The following is a 12111-nucleotide window of genomic DNA, read 5'->3' on the forward strand; positions in this document are numbered from 1 at the left end:
CAGTGGTGATCACTGTTGCCTTCTAAAAACCTAGGTGGTCTATTTTCTTCATTTATGAAAAGAAAGGGGCCTAAGTTTTGCTCAAAGGAACTCCCCACCTAATGAGAGTGGATCTTCCTTTATTTTTAGTTTAGTTGACTTATTGCCACTAGACTAGTTTTAATGATTGTTACACGTAACAAAGTAACCGGTGCCCTCATCCTTGCTCCTTCCTACTGCACTTACTGAGAGGAGTTCCCCTTGGCAGACACTGTCAGCAGAGGCCCCGCCTCAGCTCCTGCCCGAGATAGTCACAGGGGAGGCATCTGTAGAACCTTGGCATTCTTCTCCTTTCTCCCACCTTTTGGGCCCCCCAGCACACTGGGCCATTGTCCAGGCTTCCTTATTGCTCCTTCCACACCTTCACTGCTTGCCAGACCTTTAGTGTTCCTGATATGAAACTGTGATCAGCCTCTCTTGTTATCGGAGATCCTTCCTTTAGGGTGTGACTTCATGAAGTAACTCTTCCACTGTCCTGGCCTGTTTCTCTTACAGATTTCCATCTTCGAGTTACTACCACCTCAGTACTTCAGGACTGAATTCCGAGGTCCCCCCTCTTAGATTACAATCTCCTGCCCTCTCATACCCTTTTTTCTCACTCCCTTTAAATCGGCTCTTTGGCCTTGCCAGAATCTCTGCCTCTGCACTTCCTGTTTTTCCAGTTCTAACACCTATTTTGATCTTTTTTCCTTCCTTCAGTCTGAAACCAATATTGGTCAGTTCAGTAAGGTTTTGTCTAATGCCCTTGAATCTCTCTTCACCCTTGATTTTTACATTGTTCAGACCCTAATAATTCTTTGTCTTGGGTCACCCCAACATCCAGCTTCTGGATGTCAACACCAGTCGGACACGGCTAGAGGAAGTCACACAATGTATGACCTGGAATCGTTACAAATTCATGTGCTCTTATCCCAGCTGGACCCACGTGAGTGGCTCCCTAGCCATTTGCTCTGCTTATCCTACAGCCCATGCTAAGCTCCCTCATCTCATCCTTCCCACTGCTTCACCTCTATTTTTCTCTTTTTCCACATTTAGACAAGATAGCTCCACCATCCCATCCCTGGTGCAGTCTCTTGTCACTATTAGGTTTCCTCTCCTAAAAACAAAAACTTTATGTCCCTGCTATTCCCTCAAGTTAGGACAGCTTCTACTCTCACAGTTCTCACTTCTCAAACTCTTGCAATCAGAACTGCGTACTTGTGCTAGTGGCCTCTTCATTGTTTCCTAGTAATGTTTTTTCTTAGTCTTACCTGACTTTTACAAAAAATATACTTCCTAGACTATTGCTCCCTCAGTCTCTTTCTCTCTTATAATGTAAATTTCCTATGGGCAGGAGCTATCTTCACAGTTGTATTTTTGTACAAAACCACTTAGCATAGTGCTAAGAATAGAAAGTCTTGATTCTTTTCCATTTAGTAAGTCATTATAAAAGCATTATTTATCGGGGGCAGCTGGGTAGCTCAGTGGATTGAGAGCCAGGCCTAGAGACGGGAGGTCCTAGGTTCAAATCTGGCCTCAGACACTTCCTAGCTGTGTGACCCTGGGCAAGTCACTTGACCCCCATTGCCTAGCCCTTACCACTCTTCTGCCTTGGAACCAATACACACTAATGACTCCAAGACAGAAGGTAAGAGCTTTAAAAAAAAAAAAGCATTATTTATCATTTTAAAGTTCTGCTTTTCAAATTATACAAGATCTGGTGTAGTTTTTTTAAAGCATTTTAGAGATCATATCTGTTTAATGAAACTTTTTTCCTTCAATATGGGGAACTTTACATACTTATGTATAGCAATAAGTACTCTGCATTTCCTTTGCAACAAGTAATTATTTTAATAATAAATGTTTCTGTCTTAGGGGGAAGAGTTGGAAATAAGCAAAGAAACCAAAGATAATCAATTAGAAGATGGTTATATCAGAATAGGTAAATAGTAAAAGCTCATTTTGTTATGTAAATTGAGTCAAATACTGGCACACTTTTTGTATTTGTATTCCCCCAAAGCACATAGCAATTGCCTAAATGGATTATGTGGATTTATTCTTGAACTACAGATTACTTCCTTTGGAGAGATAATTTTATTATAAATGTAAAACTGAGTAATTTGACAATCACTTAAAAAACCTTTAGGGTTGTATATATTTATAGAAGTTATATTGCTTATTTTTATTTTGTTTTGGATTTTTCTGCTTTCTAGTAAAGATTTCACCAAATGAAGTCAAAATTCTGGTAAATTAGCATTGTATACTTGGGCGATTTAGATTTTAAAGGAGACAAATTTGTCTTAACTTTGACATCATACTAACTCCATCTATCTGTTCAGTTAAAGTTTCACTTAGTTGTATACTCATGATACATTTTATTTTGAAGGAAAATTTGAAGGTGGTGTGGCAGAAGGAATGGTGGATCCCATTCTAAACCCGATTTCAGCCTTCCGTCTTTCAGTCATACAGAATTCTGCTGTTTGGGCTGTTCTTAATGAGGTAAGATGACTTCTTTAATTAGTGAAAAAAAAGATTTCAAACTCTTAACCTCAAGACTTTGATATTATACTGCATTTTAAGAATTTAGGATTTATTGCAAAATAACTTTATTCTCTATTTCAGATTCATATTAAAAAGGTTCCAAACTGATCAAGTTCTCTTAAGAAATCAAGATAATTTCTGACAATCTCAAAGGAACCTTTCAGCTCTGAAACTGACTCCTTGTAAGATTGTTCTTTTAAAAAAAGGAAAAAAAAAGAACCAATTCAAGACAATGAAGCATGTTTCTATTCTCTTTTGTATTTCACTTGAATACTACCTCTTGTGAAATCTACTGTAGATAAAATTGTAATAAGCCTTTTGTCAAATCAATCCCAAAAATTAATCTCCCATCCATAGTATTCACATGAAGCCCGCGTCCTTTATTTGAACATCATTTGTACATTTTTACAATCATACTGTATTAGTATTGTCTTGTATTATTTTGGTATTTTCCTAATACATAAGAGGTGTACATATTGTTACATTCCTTCAATATGAGAATGTTAAATACATTTTATGAAAGGGGTACTTTTGGATTTCATTTATTTTACTATTGCAAATCCCCTTTTATAGATTATCAGGGATATGTATATAAATATAAATATACAGAAAACATTAAGTTAATTTATTGAAATTATTTGAGGAGTAAATATTTTGGTGCAAATACTTTGGATTACTTTTTAAAAATAGATTACACCTTCCTTTTTTTTTTAAGTTTTATGTATTTTTCTTTGAAAATGAAAACATTTCAAATGGTAATGTCTTTTCAAATGTACTGCCAATATAAATCCAGATGGGTTTCCTAAATGGACTTTTGTATTCTAAAGGATGTGAAATAGTGTATTTTCAAAGACATCATTCCTTAAATCTCCTTATTTTGAAGATCAGTGTCCTTGAAGGTTATAACACTGTACTATGTACAGCAGCAAGGCCATATACAAAGCTGTTTGAAAAATTAAAATTTTAGCATATAAATGTGATACATTAAAAGTGACAGGCTTAATGTTTCCCTGTTAAGCATTGAAATAACAAATTGTATTTTCTTTTTGATCTTTGTAATCAACTCACTATTCATTTGGTTAAATATTACCTAGATATACACATTCATGTTTTCTAAGTTTGGACACATTTTTTGGTAACACTTGTGTCAATTTTTTTCCTATGAAATGTTATTGTATTTACAAATTTAAAGACAAATGATATGATGAGTTTTTAGTGAGAGGTACTGTTGCAACCATATTGTATTTTTCCACTATGGTTTAATTTGCATTTTAGACTTGTAAACTCAAGAAATACTATTGCACAATTGATTTACAAAGAATTACAATACTACCTAGTGTAGTTTTTATCTTAGTAATTTCAGAAATTATCTTCATAAAGCTTTTCTTTTATTAAAGCTAAAAATGTAAGGATAATGCAAAATACAATTATTTTTTATTAATTTCATATTGATTTTCTTACTCATAGCTTCTTGCCAAAATTTTTTTTCTCATTTTTTAAAGGATACTCAAATTTTAGTTTAAACTTTGTGCTTAGGGTTTTTATATATTATTTCTGAATCACTTTGGCCAAGATTCCTAATGATTCCAAAATCATTTGAAAGAAGTAAAAATTTTAAGGCATTTTTGGCACGAGAAAACTTGGTTGTTAACAGCAAGTCACAGAATCATTCCAAATGCCAAGAGCCCCTCAAAGATTCAGCCAAATTATTATTTTAAAAATTACCTTGGGACCAGATTGGGGGACCTAACTAAAGAGCACTGAGAAACATGTATACCTGCTATGTATCACTCCTTACCATTTGAAATATTCATTCCAGTCAGCCTCATTGTCTTCCCCATTCATTCCCCACCCTTACTTGATCCTGCTGGTTTCCTATCTGACTGACTTCTCCATGAAGCTTTTAGTAATCAATTACTTCCCTTCTCTGAACTTTTGACATTATTTCAGACGTTCAAACATATTTTGTCTTCTCAGCCAGATTTCCAGCTGGTCTTCCTTTTTTCTGAGCTGACTTCAAATTCAAAGCCAGTTAGACCAGGGTTTAAGGGTGACTCTGGGCAAATAAGTTAATCTCTTATGCTCTAGATGCCGATCTATAGTGATTAGAGGGAGTTTTCTCACCTCTGGGCTTCCTATGCCAATGAAATCATGAATCCGAGGCTCAAATCTTTACCCTTATTTGTTCCTGCATACCCCACAATGCCTAGCCACGTTAGGCACAAAGGTGCTCGATAAATCCTTGTTGGTTTGTTCATTGCTTCTCCTGCTTCTAGAGCAATCTTTACAAATTAAGGGCTCCAGTATGACCAAAAGAACCCTATAAAAGAATTATAGCTTAGTTCTTCAAAATGAGGTTGTCATCAGGTATAGAAAGCAGAATTGTGTTGTACAGGGGAATGGAAATTTCTGAAAGTGAAGCTATGTTTGAGAATTGGTGAATAGTAAATATAGGTTTATCATGACTCAAACCTCTTTGTTTCTGTTGAGTAATAATACACTTAACTTTACATTCAGAATTAAATCAGAAAACATTAAGATACTCAAAAGTGTACAGAGATGAATATTTTAGTTGCATTGATAACTCAAAGCACATGACCATATATGATTTGTATAAAAATTATCCAATGGTGAGTTATTTCATGAAATGTGTTTTGAAATGGCTAAGCTTCCCATAGTGCTTGGTTTTAGAAGGATTTACTGGTTTTTTTGTTTTTTGTTTTTTTGGTAAAACATTTCTATACAGAACTCTGAAGGCTGCCTTGCAGGATTTGAAAAATCTGTAGCTTTCACAACAAAAGCTGTTTGACAGTAATATCTACCAGTAATATCTACTAACTGGTCACTCAGAGACAGTAGTTTTTAGAAAGATTTAGATTTTTATTCACACAACTATGTCATGACCTAGTCTAGCAGTCATATCCCTAAAGCTTTACTCTATATATTCTCAGGACCATGATTATAGACTTAATTGGGAAATCAGAGGTCATAAATGGAGTCAGCACATCCTAATAGTTATAGGATCCCAGAATTTGTATTAATTAGAATGACAGAGGAAAAGTACACTTATTTTTCTGGAAGGAATTAGGTTCTTAGAGAAGGCATAGTAAACCATTAGGTAATTAAGACCATTATTAATGAATTTGCCCAATTAGTTTTGCCTGAACCCATTTTGGACTTTTAAGTTAGACATACCTGCATTCGTAGTAAAAACTATTTCTGTGTTTTTATTGTGCAGTGTTCAGACTATGTCAAAAGACTTGATTGAAAGGAAGAACTAAAACTTGGCTGTTTTATATTTGTCTTTATTAACCAGTACAAAACAGTTATTCCAACTAAATTCTGCATTTTTGTATGTTGGAAACTGTTTAAAATATACCCATCATCAATTAGAAAATGTTTCTAATGTTCTGAATTTTGTCATGTGTTATTTTTGTGCTTGTCTAATACTGCCATGTCCTCGAGATTCCTGAAATAACGAGAAACAGAAATCAAGGCAAGAAAATAGAATACCATTAATTATGTGACCAGAAATGCTATTCACAAAGTCCACTCAATTTTCCCAGAATAAGCTTATGATGTAAGTTTTTAATTTATTGCATTATGGTTTTGAACTGATAAGTGCTACAGTAGCCAATGCTTTTTTGCTATATTCATGCATGTAAACATTAATGCTACAAGAAAGTAATATCCATATGCTTTTGAGAAGCAATGTTTTATTAGTCACATGTATCAGTGACATTTTGGACCATTTCAAAGGAAGATGTCTGTTACATTAGATCACACTATGAAGATGCACTCTAGCTTCTTAATGCTGAGAGAACACATTGTTTCAACAAAGGTAAATAAAAATATTTTAATGCAAAGTATTCCCCAAATATTGCTAACAGTTTATTGATAATAATTGTAAACTATATAAAAGCAGTAGTTGTATTTTTTTAAACTTTTGATTCCAGGTCCTATATTTAAATGGGGACATCATGCTTTTAAAAATTTTGGGTAAACAATATGGATACTTTCTGCAAAGAAATGTTTTTTAACATCCTTGATTATTAGGCAAGGGTATTCGAGTATTACCACCTCTTATAGTTGTGCCCTTGTATCAGCAGCTGATGCTAGAACTATTGCTTTTGTTCGGTTGGCATTACACTTTATTTTCTCAGCATTTGCTGAATATACCTTTTGAGGATCTACTTTTTCTGAGCCTTAAAATGGCTGATAGTGACAGTACTGTAAAGATGCACTGCCAGCAAATCATTTTGTTTTGGCATACAAATTTTTCCTGATAAAGATATAAAATATTTGTTTCGATACAACAACAATTTAAGTGTGGATAGTTTTTCCTTTTTTAAGAGGTGTTGTTTGGAGAGCTCTTCCCTATGGAATCTATCTAACAGGTTCTGCGAGAGGCTTTTTTATTCAAAAACTTGATCCATGTTTCCCTTAAATGTCCTCATTACTCAATTCTGCAGTAATCCTTTTGAGTACTTGTAATTTTTATAGGTAGTTGAGCCTTTCTTTGAAATCTTGCTGCTATAAATTGAAAACCTGATAAGAGGTTATGTCGATTGTGCCTTTCATCACTGTTCTTTCTGTGCCACAGCTGTCATGTGTATTTGAAATAAAGATTTTTTTTTAATTCAAGCAGAAGTCAAGATTCATTCTGAGACATACATTAACATAGCATTTTGTGGTCACAGATTCACATACATGAATCACATCTGACTGCCCCAACAAACTGAAGACAGGATGTAAAAAGTATATCCCAGAGCGGTTAATTGGCAGGGACTGAATTTAAGGTATAGAGGTAAGAGGACTAGGGCAGAACTTTGGTTCTAGTCATTATTTTATTACCTTGCCTTCAAGGACCCTAGGTACCAGGCATATCACAATCTCAATGACTCACATCACAAAATACTGCTGCATTATTTTAATGTAACACTGCATTTTCAGTTATAAAACAAATGTAGTTATCAATCAATCAATACATGCTACAATGTCATCTTTAGACTTTGGTGATGAGTAAATTTTTCTGAAAAATCCTTATATATATATATATATATTGAATATCAATATAACAATTGGTTAATATTTGTTCATTCCTTTAAGAAAACAATTCACAAGAGGACAAATGTGTACTCTTAACCTGAAGTTAAAATACATATGCATATTATGTGGTGGGAAACTAACAATCAGAAAATAAGAACATTTACAATAATTACAATCTTTGTTTCAGATTACATTATTTCATGTTTTTTCTGTTTACAGTTTTAATAGCTATACATGTAGATTGAAATACAAATAAGAATGACACAGTTCCCAAAATATAAACAGCTGAATTACAACTGTCCCTTTCTTCGGAATAAAATACCTCCCAAGACCTGGTTGGGAGTCCCAAGCTGGAAACCCAAACATATTTTCCTATAGAAATGGTTGTGTGTTAGTTTGGTCAGATGTTTGAGTCACATAACAGGTCCACAAGAACTTAAGCGAGCCTACAAAAACCTACCTACCAACTTATTTCTAAGGGGAAATGCTTTCCTAATTGAATTCCAACAACTTTAATAGGTTATGCTTCCAAAAAAAAAAGATTCATAATGCAAAATGACTCTTTATAATGTACATATAAAGTATATGTGCATTACAATGTACATATACTAAAGATGTTCTTTGGGTGGAGAGCAAGGTAATGAAGATTCAAAACACTCCATTTATCAACTCCATCCTCCAATAGTGACCATCATTAATCTTATTTTTGTGTCAAACAAAAAAGGGGACCCTCCAAAAGCAGAGATTCTTAATTTTCTAGCAGTGCCTCCTCAACATCAAGTTCTTTGATTTTACTCAGCCCTGTAAAGCATAGTGTAGAAGAACAGATGCTTCCTATTAGTTCAGATTCTTCAGGTAACACTAATACCAGGTCCATTTGCTCTCCTGTCAAAGTTTTCAAGAGCTGCCTGATGTTCTTGCTTTCCCTGCTGCCATTACCACCCTATCTTCCAACTGGGCTTCTCCCTTCCCAAGTTCCTTATCCAAGTATAGAGTCTCACCCATTCTCCCTTACTCTGCTAGTAAAATAAGGTACTTTTAAAGAAGTTTCCTACCAGTAGATAAGACACAATAAGACAAACAAGAATTTTTAATTTTTTTTTAACCTCTTCCTTTCTTTCTTAGAATCAATACTGGGTATTGGTTCTAAGGCAGAAGAGCAGTAAGGGCTAGGCAGAGGGGGTTAAGTGACTTGCCCAGGGTCACACAGCTAGGAAGTGTCTAAAGCCAGATTTGAACCAAGGACTTCCCGTCCCTGGGCCTGGTTGTCAATCCACTGACCAAACAAGAATTTTTAAATGGCAAGGAAAAGACTTCTAAATCTTTAAATCTTTAACATGCATCAACTTCATTCAATTGTTACTTAAATGTTAAAATGGGCACCAAGTCTCTTAGCACACTCCAACTGCTCCATCTTATCTTTTCTTAGCACTTAAAATTATAATCAGGAATGTGCTTTTCCAAAAATATTTCCTATCCTGAAGAAACCAAAGTAGCTGATACAGTTGATATTTTAAAAAATTTTAGCCCCAACTATATAGGAATTAGAAGCAAGGTTAGGTTTAGGTTGTTAACAGCAGACCAATGTATTCCTCCAGTGTCCATCAAATCTGCCATTAAGTTGTCTTTGGACTTTCGGGTACTAAATGATATGGCAGTGTCTCTGGTCCTTCATGCATGCTCATGGTTTTAGACCCTTCTGAATTGACCGACCTTGAAAGCGCCTTATCCTTACCTCGTGCTTCTGACAATTGTGCCCCTAGTAAATCAAGACCAATTTTTTGATGTACACAAAATTTTACTTTTTCATTTACTGTGCTGAATAAGTTCATCTTCATTACACTCTAACGTAGGTTTAATTATTCTAATTTTACAGATGAGGAAATAGAGACCAAGTTACTTGCTCAAGGTCACAAAACTACTAAGGGTATCTCTAGGGAAGTTATGAACTCAGGTTTTCCTGACTCCAAGCCCATTATTATCACTGCACCCAGCTGCCCATATGTAATAAATGAAATACGTTCTTGACTGGGCACCATGATCTCTGGTTCCATTACCCATGGCCACATGTCAAAATTCTGTCTATTCCTATTTCAGAAACCATCCTGCCACCTGAAATGTTCAGGTCATTCATAGATCCTGACCCAGATGACCTGATGATGTCCCTTATTGGTCAAGTTAACAGTTTTGCCCATAAGTAGAATCACTCTAGTCTCTCCATAAAATATTTCAAATAAGGAGTTTTAGGAGGCTTCTAAAGAGAGATAATGGCACCCAAAATAGTTAATATAATCATAAGATTCATTAATTAAACATAGAGTGTATAAAATGAGGTAGATGAAGCTAGGATTCAGGCTTTGGTTAGGGTTATACTAAATGATAGCTCCTTTTCATCTGATAAGAAAAGGGCCATAATACCCCCCACACACATTTTCTTTTTCCAGGTTCAATTCTCAGCATGATCCCAACTCCTTCCAATGTGCACTACAGCATATAAAAGTCCTTCCTAATAATATGTGATATTCAGATCTAGTCACCATCTTCAATAAATGGTCTGAGAGCAAGAATCACAGGCTCAGAAATGGAAGGCACCCAGAAGACCATAAATCCAATCCCTATATAGGATTTAAATTAATATCCAACACTCCAAAAATTATATTTTATAAAGTTTATTAATAATAACTTATAGTAGAAGGAATAAAAAGGAATAGAAGCTAAAAAACTAATTATCTAACAAAATTAAAACCATATGAGCAAAACTCTTGGCTCTCACCTCATGCCACCTGCACCAAGCCTGAGCACAGGAAGAGGTGAGGGTGGGGGTTACACAAAATTTATATCCTCCCTACATTAGCACATGACGTGAGAAGGAAAGGGGGGTGCTGAGAATTGTAATTACACACCTATCTACACTCCTTTTTCTCCACCGCCATCCCTGAACAATATGTATCTTTATAGTAATACCAACTAAAACTCTATTCGTTATTTGGGATGCCAAAGAACAGTTAACACACACTGACCTTGCAGTTCCCTAAGGTCTCTCACATGAGTCGCTGTCTGGCCACATCTCCTGCATTCTAGAGTTGACTTTTAAAACCCAAGTGAGGATTTGTTAAGATACAAATAGTAACTGGCCATACTCAAAGCATAGTGCTACAGTGCCACGGGCCAGGGGTAGAAATTAAAAATCAGCTCTTCTCTTCCCTCCAAGAGAACCCTAACTAGGGAATGGGGGGACAAAAGTTAAGCCAGTGCTGAAAGGTTCTCAAGTAGGTCAGCGGTGAGAGAAGTCAAATGCAGGGATACTGGGTATAGCCTTTGAAGGGGGCACCTCAGCTAAGCCTTGAGAGGACTAGGAGGGACAACCACTTAAATGCTGAGTTGGTGAACACACTCAGGAAAAGGAAGCCTTTATCTAATCCCCTGTGGTTGGAACGTAAAAGTACATGAAAGGCAGTAGTGTCAAACAGGACTGGAAAGCTAGGTTGACATTAGATTCTGACAGGCTTTAAATGCCAGGCTAAGACATTTGTATTTTATTCTAGAGGCAACAGAGAACCACTAAAAGTTTTTGAACAGAGAAATGATCATCAGATCTGTGCCATTGAAATTTTGCAGCTTGAGAGGATAAATTGAAGAGTGGTGACAGGAAGACCAACAATCCAGTAACAGTCCAAGCAAGAGGTAGGAGAGAACATGAGTTTGGGTGATAGATGTCTTAGTAGAAAGAAAAGAAATTCAATATTTTTTGGATCCCAATTCTGTCTTCAAGCACACTGGCTGAACCTCCTAGTTTTGTAGTATTGTATGTTTTAATACGCATGCTATCAAATGTTCTCTCCCTCCTTACATTTTCCTAGAGCATTTTGTTAGAATCTGTCCTTTGTCCTTTACTCTCATGACTTTGCAAACTTTAAACTTCTTCAGAATAGGGACTATGAAAACAGGTTAGAGTGAAGAGAAGGCTGGACCCTGACCAGCTCTTATGACCAAGAGCAAGTCACTTAGCCTTGCTGAGCCTGTTTTCCTCATCTGTAAATGAAAGGAACTTTTAGACTCAATGGTCTCAAAGGTCCCTAAATCTATGATCCTTTTTGTATTCCCAGTACCTACTAGTCCTTACAAATAGTAGACATTTGATGTTTATTGAAAACATTTTGTGATAAAAATATCAAACATGAATCCCCATAACATTCCACTCAAGACCATCCAGTGTGGCACGGATTCATAACAATTTAACCGCTCTTTCAGTTTTTCCAATTATGTCCTGAACCCGTGTGTGTTCGTGTATGTGTGTGTGTGTCCCCCAATGTACAAATATAATTACCCACATCTCTCTATCTTGTCACAAGTATATTGTCTATGTGGCATTTATTTTTAAAAAACACCTTGCTACAATGCAGATATCACAACACTATCACTCTGATCTATCAGTCTGGTAATACTTTACATAAAACAATGTCTAACATGATATGCATTTAATGAAATAATGCTACTTTGTAT

At 35.5% G+C, this 12111-nt stretch overlaps 1 protein-coding gene across 6 annotated transcripts in view; it reads left to right on the plus strand.

Annotated features, from left to right (window-relative positions):
• The window catches only part of MGAT4A (alpha-1,3-mannosyl-glycoprotein 4-beta-N-acetylglucosaminyltransferase A), a 154793-nt gene extending 147590 nt beyond the window's left edge, over positions 1-7203 (plus strand). For all 6 annotated transcript variants that reach the window (XM_001368105.4, XM_056806968.1, XM_056806971.1 and 3 more), the window contains 3 exons: positions 1894-1960; positions 2405-2517; positions 2641-7203. In XM_001368105.4, coding sequence (XP_001368142.1) covers positions 1894-1960; positions 2405-2517; positions 2641-2667 — 207 coding nt within the window. In that variant the 3' untranslated portion in view covers positions 2668-7203. The remainder of the gene's footprint in view (positions 1-1893; positions 1961-2404; positions 2518-2640) is intronic.
• The last annotated feature ends 4908 nt before the right edge of the window (positions 7204-12111 follow it).

The sequence above is a fragment of the Monodelphis domestica genome, chromosome 8, assembly GCF_027887165.1.
Source record: "Monodelphis domestica isolate mMonDom1 chromosome 8, mMonDom1.pri, whole genome shotgun sequence".
NCBI lineage: Eukaryota > Metazoa > Chordata > Mammalia > Didelphimorphia > Didelphidae > Monodelphis > Monodelphis domestica.